At 41.5% G+C, this 22,408-nt stretch overlaps 1 protein-coding gene across 1 annotated transcript; it reads right to left on the bottom strand.

Moving 5' to 3' along the window:
- Nucleotides 1–463: 463 nt before the first annotated feature.
- On the bottom strand, nucleotides 464–6,041 carry PTGS2 (prostaglandin-endoperoxide synthase 2). The gene is made up of 10 exons (XM_009822287.2): nucleotides 5,990–6,041; nucleotides 5,400–5,516; nucleotides 5,146–5,289; nucleotides 4,513–4,656; nucleotides 3,941–4,122; nucleotides 3,025–3,108; nucleotides 2,587–2,833; nucleotides 1,334–1,620; nucleotides 1,023–1,170; nucleotides 464–870 (listed from the first exon to the last, which is right to left on the bottom strand). Exons 1-10 carry the CDS (start codon nucleotides 6,039–6,041, stop codon nucleotides 464–466), a joined length of 1,812 nt encoding a protein of 603 aa, XP_009820589.1.
- Nucleotides 6,042–22,408: the final 16,367 nt, after the last annotated feature.

Here is a 22,408-nt window from a genome sequence, read left to right as displayed (position 1 = left end):
AGTGCTCATGCTGAATTCATAATCTTTTCTGGCAGTATTCATTAAGTCAAATTTTTCCTGTACTTTTAGTTCAATGGCCTGTTTTCAAGTTTAAGAAGTTGCTGAGGCAGTAACTTGCTTTTGTAGCATTATGTGACCTACCAAGTCAAAAAGACAAACACCAAAACACCCTTTGTCAAGTATTAAAACAAGACTAAAAAAAGACTTGGAACCTTTGTCCACTTTGGAATACGTAGTTCTGTTACAGAAGACTTTAAACAAGGGATTCACCACTGTAGAGCTCAAGCACAGAAAATCCCTTTTTTAAATGGAAGCCTTACCTGAGTAAGGAATCTAGGGCAACCCCCACAATGAAGATGCTCATGGTTTTTTTTTTTAGTGGTTTTTTGCTTTTTTTTGTTTTTAAACACTTTAAGCCATAAATAGAATAAGTTATATAGTTAATAAATAAATAGGTGGACTTTTACAACTCAGCAGATCGCTCTTTCAGTAGTAGTGTGGGGTTGATATCTTCCATTGCTGTTTTTGAGGTACTAACATTAATAGTCGCCTCTGTGGGTTCAGGATTTAAGATGTGGAAAGCGGTGAAAGGACAGCCTTTCACGTTGTTGCAGATGAGCTTCTGTAGGGAGGCAGTATTGATTATTTCAAAGCCCACTTTTCCTCCAAAGGTGCTAGGCTTCCAGTACTCAGGGGAGCAGATGGCATTTCCCATCAGTCCTTTCAGGGAGAACGGTGCTCCAATCTCCACCATCGTCTCACCAAAGATGGCACCTGGTCGCGGCTTTTCTACGAGAAGGCCTGGGTACAGCTCCATAGCATCAATGTCTCCATAAAGCTCTTCCAGTTCAGCTGCCATTTCTTTTTCTCCTGTAATTATCAATGAGTGAAAACTGTAAGTGGAAAAAAATCCTATTTTCATTGCAACACTATCCTGTTCAAGTCCAGTAATAGTATTACAAGACTGTTAGCCGTTTTAAGAAAAAGGGCCCTTGTTTGTTAGAAAGGATGAAAACTGTTACCTGTAAGTTCTTCGAACGATTTGAATGGTTTCAACATGAAGCGTTTCCTGTACTCATTCAAGGACTGGTATCGCATTTGTCTGCTTTGGTCAATTGAAGCCTTTGCTACCTTCTGTACTGCAGCAGGAACATTCTTCCCACCAGCAACCTATTTAACAGAGATGAAAAGTAGTAAGATCTCCTGAGAAGAGTCATGAGCAAGTCGTGCCTTTACAGTACACGATTAGTTTTGGATAGCTTTATTCTACCCCCTCGTCCCACCCCCAGTTTATGTCCCTGTTGGTTCACTAGCAGCTTGAGAAAGTACCTACCCTGCCAGCATTCTGCTTGGAGAAAGATTTCACCATATGGGAAAGGCCATGTTCCAGCATTATAGAGTTGTTGTAGAGGAACTGCTGGAAAGTGTACTCCTGGTCGTGTATCTGGAAAGTGTCAGGCAGAAGTGGGTGCCAGTGGTAGAGAGTATTGAATTCAGCTGCAATTCGGTTCTGGTATTGAAATCGCTGGTTGAACAGCAGCTCAGGATCAAACTTGAGTTTGAAGTGGTAGCCACTCAAGTGTTGCACATAGTCCTCGATGACTATCTTGATTGTCTCTCCTGTTGGTCAATGAAACAGAGAGAATATTAGCACTGGTTCCCTGAGAAACTTTAGGTGGTTACCCTGCTCTGAGAGAAAACACCATTTCTGAACTGTTCTAAAAAAATACTACCGTGATCAGGGTAACAGAATGTTGAAGTGTGTGTTATCTCTTTAGAAAGTTATTCACATATTTTATGTGACTAAGAGTAAGGGGTGGAACAGTACTTAAGATCCCAAGAGTTTTTGGCTGTGGTAGAGAAGCATTTTTTGTAGCCTGCTCCCCCCAAAGACATGTTTCCTTTTATGTTCCACAGAACAGCACACGTCAGGATCTACACTGTGTTCAGTGGTACAATACTCTCTAGGACAGAGGTAGGGGATAATGAAGAAAGTTGGTATCTGAAAGCAACTCTCAGCTTCTGAGCTGCTTAATAAAATTGTCTTGGTTTACTGTTTCAGTCACAGTTTGGGCAAGGTCTTTTCAAGCTTAGTGTACATCACCATTTACATAAAATGAAATACTACTGAACAGATTAGACAGGAGAAGTATTTAGAATTACATTTTACATAACTTCCTGAACTTTAGACTTAATCACAACCTTTCTTTTAAAGCATACCTGAACTGACCCAACCCCAGGGGAAAAACCTGCAAAAAAACTCCACAAGGTCTGAGAGTTGAGGTCATCTAGCCTCACATGCTTTCTCTCTGAGAAATGAACATTGCCTTCCTGCCTTTTCACTGCTTTCAGTTCTCTTTCCCTTAGATAAGGGAATTAAGTAACACCTCACTCAGTTTTCTTCAGTTCTGTCTTTAACATAGCTGAGAGGAAGCTGTGACAGGTCATGAAGGCTCAGATGTATGCCCTCACACAGCAATTTAAGTAATAGCTTTTCCTCCTACTACACCTACTGCAGCAGATAATGGGTAGAAGTGTCATGCTCAAGAGAAGGTTAGAGTTGCATGTAGTAAAAGTGACACTCACCTATCAATACAAGTCTAGTAGTTTGGAACAGCTGCTCATCATCCCACTCCGGATGCTCCTGTTTCAGGATGTCACAGACCCGGTTGTGTTCCCTCAGCCATATCGTGGCATACATCATCAAGCCTGGGACCAAACCAAACACCTCCTGCCCAACAGAAAACTGCAAGTGTTCAGGTATGTGAGGAGGGTAGATCATCTCTGCCTGAGTGTCCTTCACCGTTGGTGGATACATTTCTCCGTCAATCATCTGCCGATGGGAGAGAGAAACAACAAAACAAGAGAGTCATAAGTTATGATGCTTATGAGTTAAGCTGTGTTTATTCTGCCAGTACTGACTTTATGCTTACACTTCAGATCAACTACACCATGCACAGAGCACCGGTTTTAGGAAAAACATGTCATCCAATAAGAAGGCAGGAATTTTGAGGTAAGACATACCTGGTATTTTAGCTTTCCATCCTTTCGAAGTCTCAGTTTAAGTTGTCTCTCCAGAGTCTCTCCGTAAATATGGTTCAAGTCAACCTATAAAATAAAAGCATTTGGAACATGAAACCAGGCTGCATTTTTTGCTATTTCAGGATAGGTCCCACTTCTATGGATGCCAATAAGAGCTCATCCCTTCAATGTTTACCTTATAATTAGATCATTGTTACCTTTTAAGTATCATGCACTGATATTTAAGATGAAGCCAAACCATTCCCTGGCAACTGGAGCCACCACTGCATAAGAGCAAGTTTTAAAATTGACTGGCAATTTAAGAGGACTGTTTAAAGTGTCGGCAGCTTTCTATTATGCAGACAGCTCTTTGCATATACACACATATTTTAGAGCTTTCTGGTTTAGACATACACAGTACACTTCTACTGAAGAACTCTTTGTCCAAAGGCTGCCTGTTTTGTAGATAAAGATCCTAAATCCAAGTCTGCTTTTGAAGTTCTTTTTAAACTAAGTTTCTTCAGTTAGCAGCATACAAGATACGTTACAGTGCTAGATACAGCTCTTTGCTACCGACAGAGTCCAGAGCCAGTGAGTATCCAGAACTTATCTAACATGCTTTAGGTGAAAGCAGATTCTTGGGAAGAATAAAAAAAGTCAACAGATCCCTGTGCAGATATTTTAAGCAGAACCACATGCTTTGCACAAGCAGTGTGACCCGGGAAGAGATGCTATCGAGTGCTGGAATTTTGCCTAAGGAGAAGTTGCAGAAGGGGTAAGCCCATCCGTTTGTGGCAAACCGTGTTGCACGGTACATGCAATGTTTGTGTACCCTGACAACCCGTAAGATACCATTCCAGCTGCTCAGTAGCTCCTAAGAACTAAGTGCTGTGTTCAAGTTACAGAGCTATGATCGTACCCCATGGTTGAGACCTTTAGTGAAGCCAGGTCCTTTCTTGTGGTCTGTCTTAAAGAACTGATGAGTGAAGTGTTGGGCAAAGAATGTGAACATCATATTCGTGCCTTGTGGGTCAGGAATAAATTTCTTCCTTAGCAAAAACTTCTCCACAATCAGCTTTGAATCCGGGAGCTCTTTCTTACCTGGGAGAGAAAGAAATAGGGAGATATTCAAGACAACTATATTTATGCAATACTTAATTTTGTTCCTAACAACAAAATGTCTTAAGACTTTCAATGTTATTATCGAAGGACAGCAGCATACAAATAAGGGGAGTTACCTGCTTTTCTATGCTCACTTTCTTAATTTTATTAGAAACTTCCAAATTCCCTGTTTTTAGCATGTAACTATTCTGGTTCTTATTATCGAGCTATCTTTTAGGCCTTACACAGTGTATCCATAACATGGCTATTCTTAAAGTCAACTACACTGAAAAGAGCTTTTAGACAAGCAGGTCTCATGGTATTTGCTAAGAGGATAAGATAAGCAGAACTTCCTAGAAGTGAACATTACGCATCTGGTTTATTCCTTACCTTTAACACCCATTGGTGTTGGACAGTCAAGTCCCACTGGTGGAAGGCTTCTCGTGTAATAGGAAAGATTGGAATAAGCTTCCCAGCTTTTGTAACTATAATCACTATTGTAAGTTGGTGGGCTATCAATCAAGTGTGATCTTGCTGGAAAAGAAAGAAAAAGAATATTTGATTTATTTTTTTTAAACTGTACATTTTAGTCTCAAAAAGTAAATCACAAGGCCAGATCTTTTCCATATATTTTGGCAGTAGTTGCATTGACAAATTCCACACTTATCAGTTAGTGATTTTAAACGGCATTACAGTTACTGAATAACAGGACTGGGTCCTAGATTATCAACTAGATCCAACTATTGGTACTTTGGTACCAACTGGATCTAACTTTGGTACAAAGTTTATGCTAGCAAAATCCTGGATTCTATTAGAGATTAGAGCAAAATTCATTTCCATTTCAAAGTACGTTTCATACAAGTCTGCAATCATGCTGAAATCTTAGATTTTGGTTAGTGTTTTTATCTTAGTGCATTTTAGCTTGCTGACTTTATATGTGACGAATCAAGTACAATATTTTGAAGTCCTATGAGTAACTTCTGCCAGTTAGTTAGAGGACTAGAAGAGAGAACTCATACTTACACGTTAATACATATCTCATAATAGTATCTCGTAAGAAGGGAATGTTGTTGATGATATTCCAGGCTCCTTTGAAGTGGGTGAGGATGTAGTGGACAGTATTTGGTGAAGGTTTCAGCATTAGCTTCAGCCACGTGAAGAATTCCGCTGTGAGCATTGACAGAAAGATTATGAAAGTCAGCTATGGAGAATAATCTGCAATCCTGAAACTGAATTCTCAAATTCCATTTCCATGAAAAGCTATTTAAGATACTTACGTGTCGTACAGTTTTCCCCATAATATCCTGTCCTCGTACAGTCACATTCATACCGATCAAATCCTGTTGTCATGCACACTCCTCTGTTCTGACATGGGTTGGAGCAGCAAGGGTTGGCTGGAATGAAACCAAACGCTTCAATTAGCGTCTTATACGGCTATACTGGTGTTCTCATCGCACTAAGCTGATTTTTCGGATGCAGTTAGACAGTGCCTGGAAGTTTAATGCTTATCAGGAAGACAAGAGAACGAGTATCCATTCACTTTAGGCTATTACAGGTAATAGTTAGTACCAAAAGCTGAGGAATTAATCTGTGTTTCCTGACAGCAATGAACCCCCTCAGAAGGGCTGGACTGTCTCACGCAGGCCTGACATCCCCTCTACCACACATCTAGTATTCAAGACATCAGGAAAGAATATAGAACATCTAAAAAAATAGGTCATTAAATCCACCTGCAGCTGAACAGAAAAAAAAAAAAAAAAAAGAAGAAGAAGTCCCCATCCAGGGTTTGAATCACGATTCACCGGCGGCCGGACCGGCTCCTGCCCCCGTGAGGGGACGGGACGGGACGTGAGGGGACGGGACTCACCTGCGTGGCCGGCAGCCAGGAGGGCGGCCACCAGGGCGCAGGGCAGGATCATGTCCCGGCAGGGCTGTGGCAGGGCTCTCGCTGCGGCTCAGGCTCTGTGAACGCTTGGCGTCAAGAACCCAATGCCGCTGCCAGGTAGGCGCCCGCCTATATACTTCTTGGCGCCGCGGATGAGTCAGCCTCCCTCCGCCCGGCCTCCGGAAATCATCACGAAATGGGGGATTTCGCACCGCCCCGCCCCGCCGCCGGTCGCTCCCACCTGCCGCGGCCGGTGCCGCTCGCCCCCGGGTGCCGTCACGACTGCGGCGGGGGGCGCTGAGGTGGCGGGGGGCGCTGAGGTGGCGGCGGGCGTTGTACCGCCGTTGTACCTCAGCCAGGCCGCGCCGCGGCGGACCGCGGCTCTTCCCGCCGGCAGCCCCGGGGGGCGGGCGCTGAGGGGAACACCCGGCCCTTTTGAGTCCCCGGCGGCCTCGGGGAAGACGGCGAGGAGGAGGAGGCGGTTGCGCGGAGGCGGCTCCTCGGCGCCCGGGCTCGCCTTGTCTCCTCAGGGCAGCGTGGCGGGGAGCGTCCCCCCCCCCCGCGCCCCGGGCTTCCCGGTGCTTGGCGGCGGGTCGCTTTCTGCCGAACGAGACGGGTGCGTGGGGCCCAAAGAGGTGCCGAAATCACACCCCCCTCCATTTTTTGACCCCCCCCTCCCCCCAGCCCCTTTTCCAAGCGATGTTTTTAACGTGCAGCTCGGCAGCGCACCTGCCCGCCGGCGGGGTGGGGGGGGGTCCGCCGCCCGCGGGAGAAACCGCGCTTTTCCCTGTGGAAAAACGCAATGAAAATGGCACCCGGCGGAGCAAACCCCCGGGCAGCAGGCAGGGCAAACCCCCGGGCAGCAGGCAGGGCAGCAGGCAGGGCAAACCCCCGGGCAGCAGGCAGGGCAGCCCGGCATCCCGCAGGCCTTTGGGCTCGCCCCTCCGCCTGGCACAGCACGGGGGGCTCTGGGGAACGGGGGTTCGGAGCGTTCGTGAGGTAGTTTTAATAAGTTCGTTAAAGAAGCGGTTGGAGGAGGTTTTTCTCTCTGTACGGGCAAAAGCGGGTTCGCCGCCGAGCGCTCGCGTTGCAAGTGAACACGCGCGGAGGGGAGAAATGAATACGGAGCGTGTGGAATTTTTTTATTTCTCTATATTTGTGTTTCTGGTGAGAGGAAATCACCAGGCATCTTATTTTGAAACGACCAGTGGCTTTTCCCCAGTGCTCTAACAAACCCCCCACCGCTCTGTATAGTCTCTTCATAAACAAATCTTTGCTCATTTCCTTCGAGTGCTGCAGAGATTTTGCCATTCAAGGATGCTTTACCTTTTTGTCATAAACTTACTTTTTTTTTAATCGGTACGCTCCACTACTATTTTTAATCTTCATTGCGCCTGGAAAATGTATTATGAAACGAGTCGGATGTTAACGTGGTTGTGTAATTCTCTGCAGCGCAGTGCTGGGGGCTTGTGGCAGCCTTCCCATCGCTCGCACTTTCGCCCTTTGATGTCAGCGTTAAACACCAAAGGGAAAAAAAAATCCATTGCTCTCTCAATAAAAATATCTTTTGAGGTTCGATGCTGATTGTGTTTAAATTGCAAATCAGTGACTACAGAAAGTGGATTTGGTCCAGTTTAAACAAAATCTTATTTTTGGCCCAGAAGAATTGTATTGTGGTTAGTGAATAATTTGTGTACATCAGCAGTAGGTCATCCTAAATGTTTTAGGGAATGCTGCACGGATGTCGGATTAGATAAATATAAATCACATGATTCTTCTGGCATAGGGAAAGGCATATGTTCTATATTCGTATATTTACACGCGTGCGCGTAACAAACCTACCAGTCTTGGTCATAGGCTTGAAGCAGGGGATGGGTGTTGGGAGCCTGTGCCTGCGTGAACCGTAGGTGACTGCAGGCTGTGGCTACGTGGAAGTCTTGTAATGGTTGCTCAGTCTTACCAAGCGTGAAAGGGAGATGTTTCGTTCCTGCATTATGAGGTGTATGAGCCAAATCGACTAATTATGAAACACTGGTAATGTCCGGTGGAACAGGGTCTAGATGGGGATGCATGGTATGCACAGCACCGTAGGTCAAGGGTCTGGCTTTGTAGATTTTAGATGTCCATTTTACGTTGATTTTATTCCGTCTTAGAAAGCTTTTATTGATGCTGTTAGATAATAAGACTCTACAGAAAACACTAGGCAAGTGAGACGTTACGTTTTAATAAGGTGCATAGGAAAATGTAAATCCAGAAAATGTTTCTGGGGTGTAGAACCAGCAACATTAGGGGGAAAACTGAACTAATGGTGTGCAACTAGAGAATTGCCCCTAAAATGACAATACAAAGCTAGCTACGCTATGATTTGGAGGACCCTGGGGATATAGGTAGCTGATGCTGCTTGAAGTTTTCAGTTATTATAAACAACCAACGTGCAAACTGAGCAACAGGGCAGAACTTCAGCCTTGGTAGAGGACGCTTCTCCTTGGGAAGCGGCACATTTTGCAGCTGAAAAAACAGCCAGCACGCTTTGCCTTCCACCCTACCCTACATACGGTGCGACGCGAGCTCTCTGTAAGTCTGTTTTCGGCTGGGGAAGGTCATTTGTGCGCCTGATAGCTGCAGTATAACTGAAAGGATTCTTCAGCTTTCCAAGATGATGGAAAATCGGGGAGATAGGGTAGTGCTGTTTTTCTGAAGGCTGCCCTTCCCCACTTGTTTTGGGATTGTCTATAATAAAGAATTCGTTATATGTTGGAACAGGAAATTTTCTTAAAAATGAAAGTTTGCTGGGGCAGGATTCACCACCAGGTGGAGATTTTATGCATCAACTAACAAGCGCTGTCTTTTTTTTGTTAGCATATAAACCGTCTTTGCAAAAAATCAGTATTGTTTTTACTTCTGTGAGAGTTCTTTTAAGTAGCCTTTGGTCCAGATGAAAGCAGTCTGTGGAACAGAGTAGCTTCCTCAACCTCAACAGTTTTACATTGGCAGAAATTTCTGGAGGAGGTGATTCCCTGGAAGCTGTTTGTTCCTGTTTCTAACCATTATATATAGAATACATATCCAATATATACCCAATGCACATCTCTTTGCTGAGGTCAGCTTAGTGTTTCCCTAAGGAGAGGTTTCAGGACAGTGTTGGGAAAAGATACAGCAATCCGTAACGACTGACACACTTCAGTAATACCACTAAAAAAAGGGGAGATGGAGCGGCAGCAGGGAAAATGTTGTCCCCTGGCACTGGTGCTACTCCATTTTTGCTCTGACTCCTGAAAAACCAAGGCAAATGTTACTGTTCTAAGAATAATGATTTTTCTGAGATGGCTTTTCTGGGGAAGGGAGATTGACGCTTTGCAAAGCCCATTGCGTGTCTGCCCTGCAAGGTGTGTACAGCCTTTACGCATAGTTTCCAAAGCAACAAAATCTTTCCAGCAAATGCATCTTTTCCCCCTGATTATTTTCATTCATTTTATCTGTAGCTATGGTTCAGGGGGAAAAATTAGGGAATTCCTCACTTCTCATCGAGAATATTTGCACCCCTGAAGTGAAATTTGGCTCTGCCATTCTGAGACATTTCTTAACAGCCGAACGTGGAAATTAAGTCACAATTCTATACATACTGGAGTATAAGATAACGCACATTTTTTTGCCCCGATAGTAGGTAGAACCCCACATGACCTGTTTTTCACAACTTCTAAGGAAGCAGAAGGATTCACTGACTATTACTGCCCTCTTTTGCTGGATGTTTGTTTCTTATTGTATGACATGATAAATGATGATATGCAGTTCATTTTTGCTCTTCTTACTGTTTAGATGATACCTTATTTGAGAATAAGCTCTATTAATTTAATAATTTACAATCCAAGCCACATTTTTTACATGTTTTGTAAGATGTTTTACATGTTCCATGTTTTATATGTTCCATGTTTTGTAACCAAACTTTGCAAGGTGAAGCTGTCATTAGAAATTGTTAAATAAAAGACAGGAAAAGAATTGAGTAATTTTAAGTAACTGGAGCATAAAAAGATAAATGGATCATTTGGAATACTTCTTGTTTTTCCAAAATTTCAACTTGTAGCTATCAAAAATGGAATTGAACAAATACTTGAACTACCAGATTATATTGCACTGTTAAAAAAGAATTTTAAAAATGACTTTGCCATCAGATGCCAGGGAATGCCTCCCAGAGGCATTGTGAGCCGGATGCTGTGTATGCCAGAGAAATGTGCTAAACTGAAAGGCGAGATGAATTAGGATTTATAATTTGCTGGGGAAAAAAATGTAGAAGTACACACAAGTTGTTTATGATATTGCCACTTTATAATCGTAAGTTACCTCCCCAGATTGGTTTAAGAATCGAATATTAAGACTTTTTAATACATTTTTGCTTGTCTGTTGTTTTCTAGCTGTCCTCTCTTTCTGTATGGTCTAAGATTTTAAGGTTCTTAGAGGGCATGTGAGTTTATTCTTATTTTGCACCATATTTGGTGAAAATAACAAAACAATCTACCTTTAAGTTGCAGACCTGTTAAAATTTTGTCCATAGCAAGTGAAAGGATTTTGTTACCTGTCTTAGAGTTAAAGAATCCCTGGGAAGATGGCTTTTCCGGGGAAAACGCTACATCTTCTCCCTAGTTTTTCTGCTCACTGATGAGTTGATTGCACAGTACGCTTTGGAGCTGAGACGAAGTAGAGCACGAGTAGCTGTCTGGATGCCAGGATGATTTTGACTTCTGCTGAGTTTCAGCCGCATAGTGGGGTGTCTGGCCCTTTCCAAGATACGAATGACCGTCAGAAGGGCTCTGACAGAGCTGTGCTGTTGTGAATATTCTGGGGAGAGAGCATGAGACTGCAAAGACGGCTTGTGGTCCCTAGTGAGGTGCTGATAAAGTGAGCTGCTCATCTCCACTTTAGTGAGCACCCAGTATTTTCCTAAAACAGTGAGTAGATGATGCACAGTATTAAATAAAGGCATATTTCTATTCGTAGTTACAAAGATCCACATCAGAGCCTTGTCAAGTTTATGTTCACCACAAGCTCAGAGTGTCATGCAGTTATTTGTGACACATGCACAGAAACATGACTGAAATATTTATAGGTACTCCAGAAAATGGAATGAAGGAAAACACTTTTTTACCTTATCCATTGTTTGCATTTACAGCTTTCTATTAAAAAGGAAAAGTTCTCCAGCCAATAGATTGTGTAGGATCTGTGCGTTACGTGGAAAGAACATTGGTAAAGCAAAGACTCCTTGGATCAGCTGGTTCAAAGGAGTAAATGGAATTCAAATCAGTGGGGCTCTTTGCGCTTAAACTAGCAGTGAATTTATCCTCAAGCCTTTTTAATATATTTCAAATGTTTTCCCTTCCTTTGTGATTGTGGGAATCTCATCATAGTGTTTAAGAGTGCAGTAATTTCCTGGCAAGTGAGCCAGTTTTATTTCTTCAGTATGTACTTTTCTGCTCTTTTATTGCAAGATGTGCTCAGCCTGAAGTTTGCTATCGCAGAAAGTTTTAATACGTTGCATCCGAAGCAACAACACACTCCGAGGCTGATGGGTACAAAGATACGATAACAATTCTGGATGTTCTGAAAATGTCCTTGAAAATCTAAGGACCTTAGGAGGAAGTTGATGTCTTTAAGCTTCTTTTGCTGCCTTCTGCTAATCAGAAATGTGTTAACAGAAGTGTTTGGTTATGTAGTTGCTTTAAACTTTCATGTAATTACCCTCTAGTTTCTCTGGCCAGGCAACTGGGCTGCCAGTTCTCTCTCTTTGTATTCTGTGTCCTCATGGAGCGCTCCCGTCATTTGGGTCCCGGTTTCACTGGCAGCCCTAGGTTCTGCTGGAGAACAAAAATACTCCATTACCTGCATTTAAAACAGGGAGGTTTATTTATTTTTCCAGGAAAATCACAGTAAAAATGTGCCTCATTTGTGGAGTTTCTAGACTACTGTGATTTTGTTATTGTTGTCTGGAACACAAAAGAAATTTGTTGGAGTCAAAAATACGTATGAAAATAGAGTATGTGAGAACTGGGAACTGGACTGCCTCACACTCCACAAAAATACCATGGACAGTGATTGGCAAGAAATGCTCTGGCTGCCTACACAGACCTCCTTCAGGGAGACAAGGAGCGTGAGGGAGAGGTGGGAGGTCAGTTAAATGGGGTGACTATGGGCATTTATCATTGCTTAGGAAAATGGGAGTATACCTTATTATCCAAATCTGTTTGGGTTGTTTTTTGTATTTTTTTTTTTTCCCCTGGAATTATCCAGAAAAATGGCATACAAAAAATAGGCAGATGGCACGAAAAGCTACGGCTGATTTAGGCAAGACCTGAGCAAGTTTGGGCCCCATTTTTTTTTTTTTTCCCTTTTCCAAGAAGCTTACCGTTGCACTCCAGCTACTGAGGAAGGCACATAAATCCACATTTGTGTTTTATTTGGAAGCCAATAGGAGTTTGGGGGGGATGCTTTCCAATATGCAAGATTGACATTTCTATCATTAACATCTGCTTAGAGTAAACCCCATTCAAGTAACTCTTTCCATGCTTCTGTTTTTATTAATGTCTTTGAATTCTTGTTTTAATCCTCTGACATTCTTGACAGATTCAGTTAAGAGTCAAAGGCTGGAGTGAAACTTAAGATGAGAAGAGTGACTTTACATCAAATTTAACTAGTGAGATGAGATGTGAAATGAGACACCTGTACACTTCATCTTCATCGTTCTGCATCGTGGCCAGGTTTCTCCCAGGTAGACCTGTTTTCTTTGCGCATTCTTTGCCAGTTACCTGTATTATAACGTGGCTATAGCGCATCTGCACACTTCTTGGTACGTGGTAAACATCGATTTGTCACAAAGCTAGAGAGAAAGAGAACACAGGAATTGCTCGTTAATAACAGTTAAAATTTGAATCTCCACCTTATCCAAAGCAAGGTTGAGCTCTTTGCTTTGGGAGGTGACTAGACATTGAATTCATGTTATTTTAAATGAAAGTTAATGAATGAAGCCTCACAGAATGGCTTGCAGAACCGTGTTTTGTTTTTCAGGTGAAATGTATTAAACAATATTATTCTTTTCCTCATTTGCAAACTTGGTAGTCACAAATTCAGTCCTGCCTGACTAGTTCCTGAAAAACAAGCCCTAAATGACTTAAACTCAGCTTGAAGCACTCTAGGACGAACTTTTTCCAAGGAGCGTAGAGGAATGGAGTATGAAGCACAATATTTTTATCTCATATGATAGTTTGAGTTTGAGGCAGAGGCTGACTCTGAAAATTTCATCCTAGCTACTATCTGTCCCTTTTGTTTAGGTGGCAAGACTTTTAATTTCTTTTTGTGGTGAATTTAAAGGGAAAGGCCATAAACATAAGCTATTAGTTTTTGGCAGCCACACTCTGGATCAGATCTATGGATTATTTTTTTTAATTTCAAATAATTTTTCAGAGACCTTGTTTGGATACACTTGTCTATGGGATCTTCTTCCTATTTGAACTGTACCTGTTAGAATGGAAAATAGTTTTCATTGTTACTTGAACGAAGAAAACCAAGTTTTCTTTATTGGCAGTTGGCTGCCGAACTTAACTGTGAAGTTCTCCTATTGTGATTTGGTTCTCTGGATTTTTTTTGGCAGAGCCTCTGTTTTTTCCTCCATGCAGCCTCAATATGCTTTGTATTTCCTATGTAGACATTTGATCACAGTTAGCTCTGAAAAATACGTCATGAGATTTTGTAACTCCCTTACATAAAGAAAGGTCAGCTGACATTTTATCTGCTTTTTGTCATCTCACAAAACGGCTGTAACTCATATCAGGGCAATTGCTTCTGTTATGCCATTTATAGTAAGCATTGTATATCAAAACAATCAAAAGGCTATCTTTCCATGGAAAACCTCCACAGAAAATCTGTTCATAGAGAGAAAATTTGCAAATATTATGTTCCTTGTTGCAGATGCTGGGATTTTCTTTTAACTATTTCCTGCTTAACTTTTAGTGAATTCTTTCATCCAGTCTCACGCTCTTTTGTTGTGCAGCTGAAAGCTGGTCTGTTGTTATGCAGCAAATACCATACTTTGTAATTTTCCACTGCTTTCCAGCAGGCTGACATTAAACGGGATAAAGGAAACTGTAGTAGGTTTTACTGAGTAGAAAATTGTTTCAGCTTAATGCTTTTTTACATAAAACACCTCTTTGGGTGCTGAAGTTTATTTAGTTTTATTCATTAATCCCTTTTCTCATTCAGTTTACAGAAAGTAAACATTATTTCTGCAAAGAAGAGATTTTTTTTTTCTACAAGAGCATTTACCTGATCAATTTACAACAGTGCAAAAACTACTTTTCCATCTAGTAACCTGTACTCTGCAGGGTTTTGTAAGGTTTTCTGAGAATTCATGGTTTCATACAGTGAGCTGCCTTTAGTCAGCTAAAAGAAGTCCACAGATCCTGTAGATACAACATTCATAGGTGTATTTATCAAATGCTTAAATGTAAGAGCTGAACTCAGGATGTGATACAAGTGCTCCTTTGTCATGTAGCTGAAACCCAGTCTTTTGTTACGGAGATGTATATTGTATCTCAGATATAATCACTTGCCAAAGGAGAAAAAAAGGAAAAAAGCAGCAGGACTTCAGCATAAACTGCATAAAACAAACCATGATAGGGTTTACTGAATAGAAGATTGAATCTAACTCCACTTAAAACATTTATCCACATATATAACTATATACAATATATGTATAGTTCACATGTCTAACTATATATGTAACTGTAAATCATCTGTATTCACAGAATATTATGATCAAGCACTCAAAAAAAACCACCTAGCACTGCCTAAGTGCAGCTCATGTACTTCTTCTAATGTAGACATTTCGTTGGATGGGATGCTGAGTTTTTTCCTGGAAGGCTTTGATGTGCGAGGCTATGCCGAGCGATACAGTTCTGTGGGCAGTTACAGTCTATAAAGGTATGTGCCTGGCAGTGACCATGCAGAGGTGGATTTATTAACTCAGGCAGTTCATTGTAAACTTCTGTCCTTAATGCTTACGGGATATTTTTACAATCTTAAGTACACGAGTGTAACGTCTCATCATGATTTTCCACTGTCTCAGCTATGAATGAGTTTTTATCAAGGTCTAATATATCACAATAGATTTTCTATCCGTGAAGCTCCCATGTGAATAATAATTGTGCAAGCTTATGCGTACAGTGCAGTAAGACTTTTTGTTAGGGCTTTTACATTTTCAATAGATAATGGGACTTTAGTGATCAACAGCAGAATCTCACCAGGTGGAGACACCCACAGTGGGTATAATAACATTCAGTGGAGGTTTATTTCGGTGCAAGTCTGTGGAAGCGAGGACTGTGCTCAACTTGTCCTCCAGTTTTCAAATGCTGCTTTGCAAGTATTGCAAAGGTTGCTGTGTTGGTTGCTGTGACGCTGCTGTACTTGCTGTGATCAGCAAATTCATTTTAAAGTAACTCCATTGGGGGTTATAGTATGATCAAACACAGCTTGTTAAGTATTGAGATTCAGTGCTTTGAGAAGGGGCCAGCTCCACTCTGCAACTTTTTGTTGTGAGCCTTCACTCAGTGCCCACAGAAGAAGATGCCATCAAGGTATATTTTTTCATGGAGGACTAGATGTGGATTAAAATGTTGATATTAAGATGTTGAGTTCCTTAAATATGACTCTAGCTCTTCACAGATGGGAGGCTGGAGGAGTCATCTGGTGTCAGACAAACAAAAATGTTCCATGACACAAATCTCGTGGCAGCTCTTTGGGATGGACAGTGGACCGTGCCCACACAAATTATAGTAATAGCTTGCACCAGGGTGGGGAGGTTCCTGGAGCAGGTTGTGCCCAGTGCAGGCTATCCAAACTCCCAAGTCTCCTCTCTAGTCATCTCCATTTCCAGAATGAAATCAGGAGTGTTTTCCAATATTCTTGTAATGGCCTGTCACTTTGCCTCACTTCCAACATACTCTTACAATTTTAAAAAAATAGGAAGAAATTAAGAAATAAAAGGGATGAAATTTTATTAAATGAGCTGGTTACTGGTGAGGGAAAAGGACTCAAAGACCAAAAACTGTTCCCCATGATCCTTTTCCTTAAAAGGCCTTTAGAAACTCAAGCAAGTGGGTAACTTGCTGTAATTATTAGTAGTCACCAGTGGGAATCAAAAGCACTTTAAGAAACGTTGCGAGTTAAATTACTCAGGTCAGAACGAGAGTTTTAATCCAGGAAGATTATGCCAAGAAAATGTACAGCTCAGGAGAGAAAATCTGGAAAAACTCCTGGTTTTTTCCAAGTGAAACTAGATGATTGTGAAGGAGACATCACATCATGTCATGTCTTGCCAAGACATATGACTCCAAGCAAAGGCAAATAATTTAGAAATTGTTCAAATGCTTTTATGCTTTTTGAGACAGCCAATTATGTAATGGCAAAAAAACCTTGGCTGGCTTGCTGGGCTTAAAAGCAGGCCTCCGAGGGAAGTAATGCCATTGCGATACTCATCAGGAAATAAAGTCTCACTAGTTTTAATTTCTTTTCCCTAGAATTTTCAATCAGGTAAAATGTATAATGGTAAAAAATATAAAAATAGAAAGTAGTTAAGGAGATACAAACACTGCAGTGGCTGTACGAGATCAGACCCATAGACAGCTAGTTTAGTATCTGCCAGGGAAAACATCTGACATTTCCTTTTGGTGCTTGAGCTGTGCTATAGGTTGCAGCCCGTGTGCCGCGAGAGGAACGTCATGTGCTTATCATTTCTATTCCAGAACCCGGCAACTTGCACCGCTGCAGAGCACCTTTTGCCTGTAGGAACACCCCTTTACAAAAAGCAAAACAAGAGGGAATACCTCCTGAAAGGATGTTTTCTCAGAAAGGGTATGTGCCTATTTGTTCCAGATACTGAATTGTCAGCGTACAGGTTAAAGGACTAACTCACGTCTAGCTGAACATCTCATTCTCTTGTGTAAGAGTAATGCATATGACCTTGTGAACAGTTTTTATTACTGTACTCCACACAACTCATCCTATATCATGAATTTTGATGGTGTTTCTTTGTGGAGCAGTTGTAAATTTGCTCTAATACTGACGTGACTCTCTTCCACTATTTTTCTGTTTATCCAGAGGTGGTCTCTAAAATATTTTTGGATTTATTTCTCATCCTAACCCTCAGTGAAGAGAAGATAAATCATACAAACCCAGCTGAAAACATTTCAGCTTGCCTTGTTCCGTTGTTTCCACCAGCTGTGGAAATTCTGTGCTGGTGCCACTCTGTGCCTTGTTGTGTGCTCCTTATAGGTAGTTCATTAAGTAAATGAGGGCTTTGCAACATGTTCTGGCAACGCACGTTATTTTGGGTTTTCATTTTGCATGGCAGTTTTCCTGGGATTGTTTTGGAGAGAGTTGCCAGAGACCTCGCGCCAGTCAGCCCTCAGCTTTGGCTTAAGGCCAGGTTTGGATGGAAATAGCAGGCTATACTTCACTATTATAGAGTTCTGTCTAGGGAGCTAATAATTGTGTGCTGGTGCCCCCAAGGAGTCGTTGCTGCTTTGAGCCACTACCAGTTCCTCTGAAGTGACTGGTTCCAGACCATCGCAAAGGCTATCACAATCTTGTGATAGGCCTTCAGTGGCTTCTAGCGGACGGTGGCAAGGCCGATGGGGATTACCATTCCATGCTAGCTCATGGTGAGCTTTTCTTTTTTGCCTGCAGCTCCTGAAGAGTTTCAGCTCTTGCTGGGAAAAGAATGCCTGACGCTCTGCAGTGTGCTTTCTTCCTCTTGACTTGGTTTTTGCAGGGAAGGGCCGTAGCTCCTATGCAAATAGCTCCCCCTTGGCTCTCTCGAACCACAAACGCGACTCCCGAAAGGCTCCTCCACCCTCTCTCCTGAACGCGGCGAACACAGATGATTTTGGGTCAGGCCTGTGGGCATCTTGGGGTAGCTGTTAATGGAAGCATGGATGTGGCAAGCAAGACCTTGTGAACTTCCTCTTGGTGAACTCATTTGAAATAGCTGGCGCCCCTGCCCATATCAATTAAATACAGAGTGTTTCACGCAAAGTAGTTCTTAGGTGTTGTAACTTAACTCTTGGGGAATTTGAAATGTTTATAGGCTTTCCAGAGGGTAGGAAAGAGGAGAAATATTTATGTGTAGAACATTTTGCCATTTCACTTGGCTGGTAAGAATGATTAGCCCCCTTGCCCTAGGCTCCTTATCCCCTGCTCATTAACACTAATGAATGTAAATGACATAAAGGCAGTAATGTGAGAAGTCATATATTACTGTCACACTATAAGCAATACTGAATGGGGAAGGAAAAAACCCAACAACAAATGCAAAGCACTTGGTACAGCAGGAATTACTAGGTAATCGGGGTAACATCCTTTTTCTAGTTGGTGCATACAGTATTACGGTATCAGCTGATTTGTTACCCGCTCCCAAACAAGTCTCTGCAGTTCCAAGGAGATTTACATTGCAATGTTTTGGATACTCTGCGAGTCTTATCCTGGGGATGGAATATTTTGGTGTTTGCCCATTACCTGGAAGTCCTCAGCACAAGGCAGTGTAAGATTAATGTGACGTAAAAAACTTAGGCACAACATCAAAATTTGGACAGTTAAAATGTTTGCGGCGAACAGGAGTGAGACAAGCCTGTATGCGGAACTCTGTCTTCCAGTCCAAAAGGTTTCTTGCACTGCTACCAGCCTGTCAGCTGGGTGACGCTTACCTAACCATGTAACTGGGGAATCAGTTCCTATGCAAAAACTGTAACTTCAGGCTTGCGGTCATCAAAAATAGTGTTGATGGGGATAATGTGTTTCATTTTATAACCTAAGCCTGTTTAGATTTCATCCAGATGACAATCTCAAAACCTCCCCTTCCCAGGGTTTTCTGATTCCAACTTAATTAGGAGGGTAATTCTAATTTTCCTCTTGCTAAACTGTTCCTTTTTGCTCAGATGCTTATGTAAAATATTAATAAATTTTTAACCTCTGTGGACTAAAAACAGGCTTTTCCACCTGGTATAGCTGTGTCCTTGTCTTAAGGTCAATCTTCTTCTCTCACTTTGAATTTCACATTTTATGTAGCCATTTTTAACAGTCTTTTAAAATGTCCAGTATCTGGGGACAATAGCAGTATGAGTCCTGATTTTGGGATGGCGCGCTCAGCCCTGAGCTGTAATCCCAGTTGTGCCCGAGGTCAGGAATTCATAAACAGGAACACTGCTAGGAAAGCTACAGAACATGCCTTTAAATACAGTGATCCCTGCCACATCCATATTTATATCCAGGTCTGAAAGGGTATATTTGAAGCTTGCGGCAAACACTGTATTCCACATTTGCATAATTTTTGTTTAAATTACAGCACAATGCTTTTTCCTGAGTATACACAAAGTGTTTTGTTTTAACAAGAGCTGAAAGTACTTTAGTCCAGCGTGGTATACGGACTCGCCCCTCCGCTCATTCCATGCATCTGTCATAGATTAGGAGCGTGGATCCCTAGAGAGGGTTTTTGATGAGTAAGGCTTATGTTTTTTCAGTTGATTGAACCGATGCTGGAAGACAACAGGCAATTAGGAAAACATGCAAAACAGAAGCTGGACGGACAGATTTGGAAGAAAACTTGCTGTTATTTTATATCCAAAGCACATCTAGAGCAGGAGAACTATCATGGTATGGTAGTTCTGCATGGTTTTTCAGATGTGAGATGAACTGTGGCTGAAACTGACTTTCATGGATTTGTGTAAGGACCCACATAAAGCATTTCCTTATGTCTTGCACTGGACAGAGGATTTGAAGGATTCCTCTCCTCCTGTGCTCGCAAAAGTTATGGAACAAGAAGCTGCCTGTGTATTTGATGTTAATTTGTGCCTGATTCCTTTAATGGATTCTTTTTACCAAGAGCTGATTTATTTGCTGAATTAAATACCACTTCAAAAGTAACTCTCTGTTCCTGCTGATTTGAGTACAAGTCATTGCTTTGTTGACTTCTGTGCAAAAAGGAGTAGATAACCAAAATCTCCTTTTCTCCCAACCTTCTAGCTTGTACCCTTATCTTTTTCCAGTGAGAAAAAACCTGAAAATGCCTATTTTGAGAATTTGTATACCTGCTGGGGATTGCAGCTAAGGGGCAAGAACATATAAAAACCTCTGGGGGAAAAAAAAAAGGAAACAAACTTTATTTTGCTAACTTCAAAAATAAAAGATAATAATTAACATTAAGGTAAACAACATTAACAGAAATAAATGTTTTGTTTAGTTACTGAATAAAGTACCATTAGGCAAATTAGATTATAAATTTGAATTGACGTGCAAATTGTACAGGGAATTCATCCTAAAATAATCCATACAAATTTTGCGGTAGTGATAGCCACCTTTCTCATTCTTTGAATTCACACCACCTCCTTTTGTCCATATGACGTGACATGGTATGGGAGTTGTGTGAGAGAGGATTATTTGCCTTCTCTAGTTACAAGAAGTGTTCAGCTCACAGAGATTGTCAGAAATCCCACCTCTTGAAAAGCTGGGGGATTATGGTGAGCTGCAAGCTCTGCAACACCAGGTTACTACTGTGTAGCTGTGTAGTGACTTCAGTTCAGAGACTGGACTTAACGAACAATGGGCACAGCTAGTTGATCATTTTTGGCTTGCTGTTGTTCTTTTGTCTGTTTGACAGCCCAGAGAGTAAGGGTGAAAACTTAGGAAGAGTGAAAATGATCATCTGTTCGTAGGTCCTCCTTCTGTTGTCTTCCCATTTCCTTTTCAAAAAGGAAAAATGTTGGTTTTCAGAATATTTGCCAACTGAAAATGCACAGCAAGTTGCTCACAGCAATTTGCTCTCAGCTGGGTGTGTACACGTATATGATTCAGGTCCCTTTTTGCTGAAGTTCCTGCGAGTGTACAAGTCATGAATAGCAATGTACATATGTGCCATCTTCTATCTCCTCTCTCTGATTCTGACCTCAACATTCTCCTTGCCAGGTTTCCAGGTTTTATGTTTTATGAACTCTACTGGGTAAATATGCATAAGGCATAATAAAGTATATCTAAACATAGGAAATTAAAAGTAATTCTAAAAAAAAAGTAACAAAAAGAAATTATATCAAACAAATTAACATTTTAGGGAAAGGACACAAAGTTTATCCATGCAGCTGATAGCTCCCAAAGAGATTACTGATCTTTTTGCCAGCGAATATAGTCAGAGGGGACTAATTTGCATAGGGTCAAACTACATGCAGGTCATCGCAGTCCACTCAAGTATCCCTGTATGAACTAGTGCAGTATAATTTAAACTGACATAGCCTTTTACCTTTTTCATACTCATTTTAGATGTAAGGAAAAATATGAAGGTTTTCCTTCGACATACTTGCTCCTCTAGACGATGATGACATTTGATAAAGGATCAAGTGTGGATAGCTGGGGATCCACTATACAGGTGTGATTTGTACGCACACTCTATTGGGTATAGCTAGGCATATTTCTGCATACTTTTCTATAAATACGTGCTTGAGTTTAAAAATGTGAACACCTAGACTAAGAAGTCATAAAGCGCACCTGTGTATAGCTTCTCAGGGCAACCAGATTGAGAGGAAAACGTCTGAGGAAATCATAAAGACTCACAGATATTTGACATGATAGAGACTAATTGCCATCAGCTCCCGAAGGTACAGAAGACACAGCCAAAAACCAGCACACCCTTGTCAACATCAGATGAACAGAGGAGCTACGATTAAAACTTCCTAGCCATCGTCTCTTGTCCTTTGTGTCATTGAAGGAAACCTGACCAAGCAACCCTGAAACATATTCTTGGTGCGTGAATGCTGATCAGACTACTTGGATACACACACATCCCAGTGCTTGCGGTCCTGTGGGTGTGAGAGTGTGAATATGAGTAAATGAAATCAGCTTTGCTTTAAAACAAAGTCACCTTCCCCTTCTATAAGCTCTTACACTGAGCTTTGATCCATCGTTACTGTAATGTTATTTCCTCCACACTTCGTTTTTCGAAGGCAGCAGCAGTTTTTCATACCTATCATTTGGGTGATTTGGGCTTTATTAGGCTTTAACTTTGTCAGACAAGGATGTTTTATGTACTAATTTTTCAGTGACAAATTTATTATTCATTTTACTTATCCAAGCCTTTATATGCCTTTCAGAAAGCTTCTGTGAAGTAGTGGTTCTCTTTGTGCTGTCTCATTACCGCTTAAAAAGGAAAAGGTGGAAGCAAAATAAAGTGGGTCTTGTGAAGGACTTCGATTTAAACACGTCCTGTGAATATCTACATTGTGAGTGGCACAACCTTGTCCCCAAGCTTTAATACACAGAATTATGATGAGGAAAAGTGGTCAGTCATGAATTTGCCATTGTGACAATGTGTACAGTATG

Source organism: Gavia stellata, chromosome 10, assembly GCF_030936135.1.
Source record: "Gavia stellata isolate bGavSte3 chromosome 10, bGavSte3.hap2, whole genome shotgun sequence".
Lineage (NCBI taxonomy): Eukaryota > Metazoa > Chordata > Aves > Gaviiformes > Gaviidae > Gavia > Gavia stellata.
Note: the sequence above shows the minus strand (reverse complement) of the source record. Positions and strands in the feature narration are given on the sequence as shown.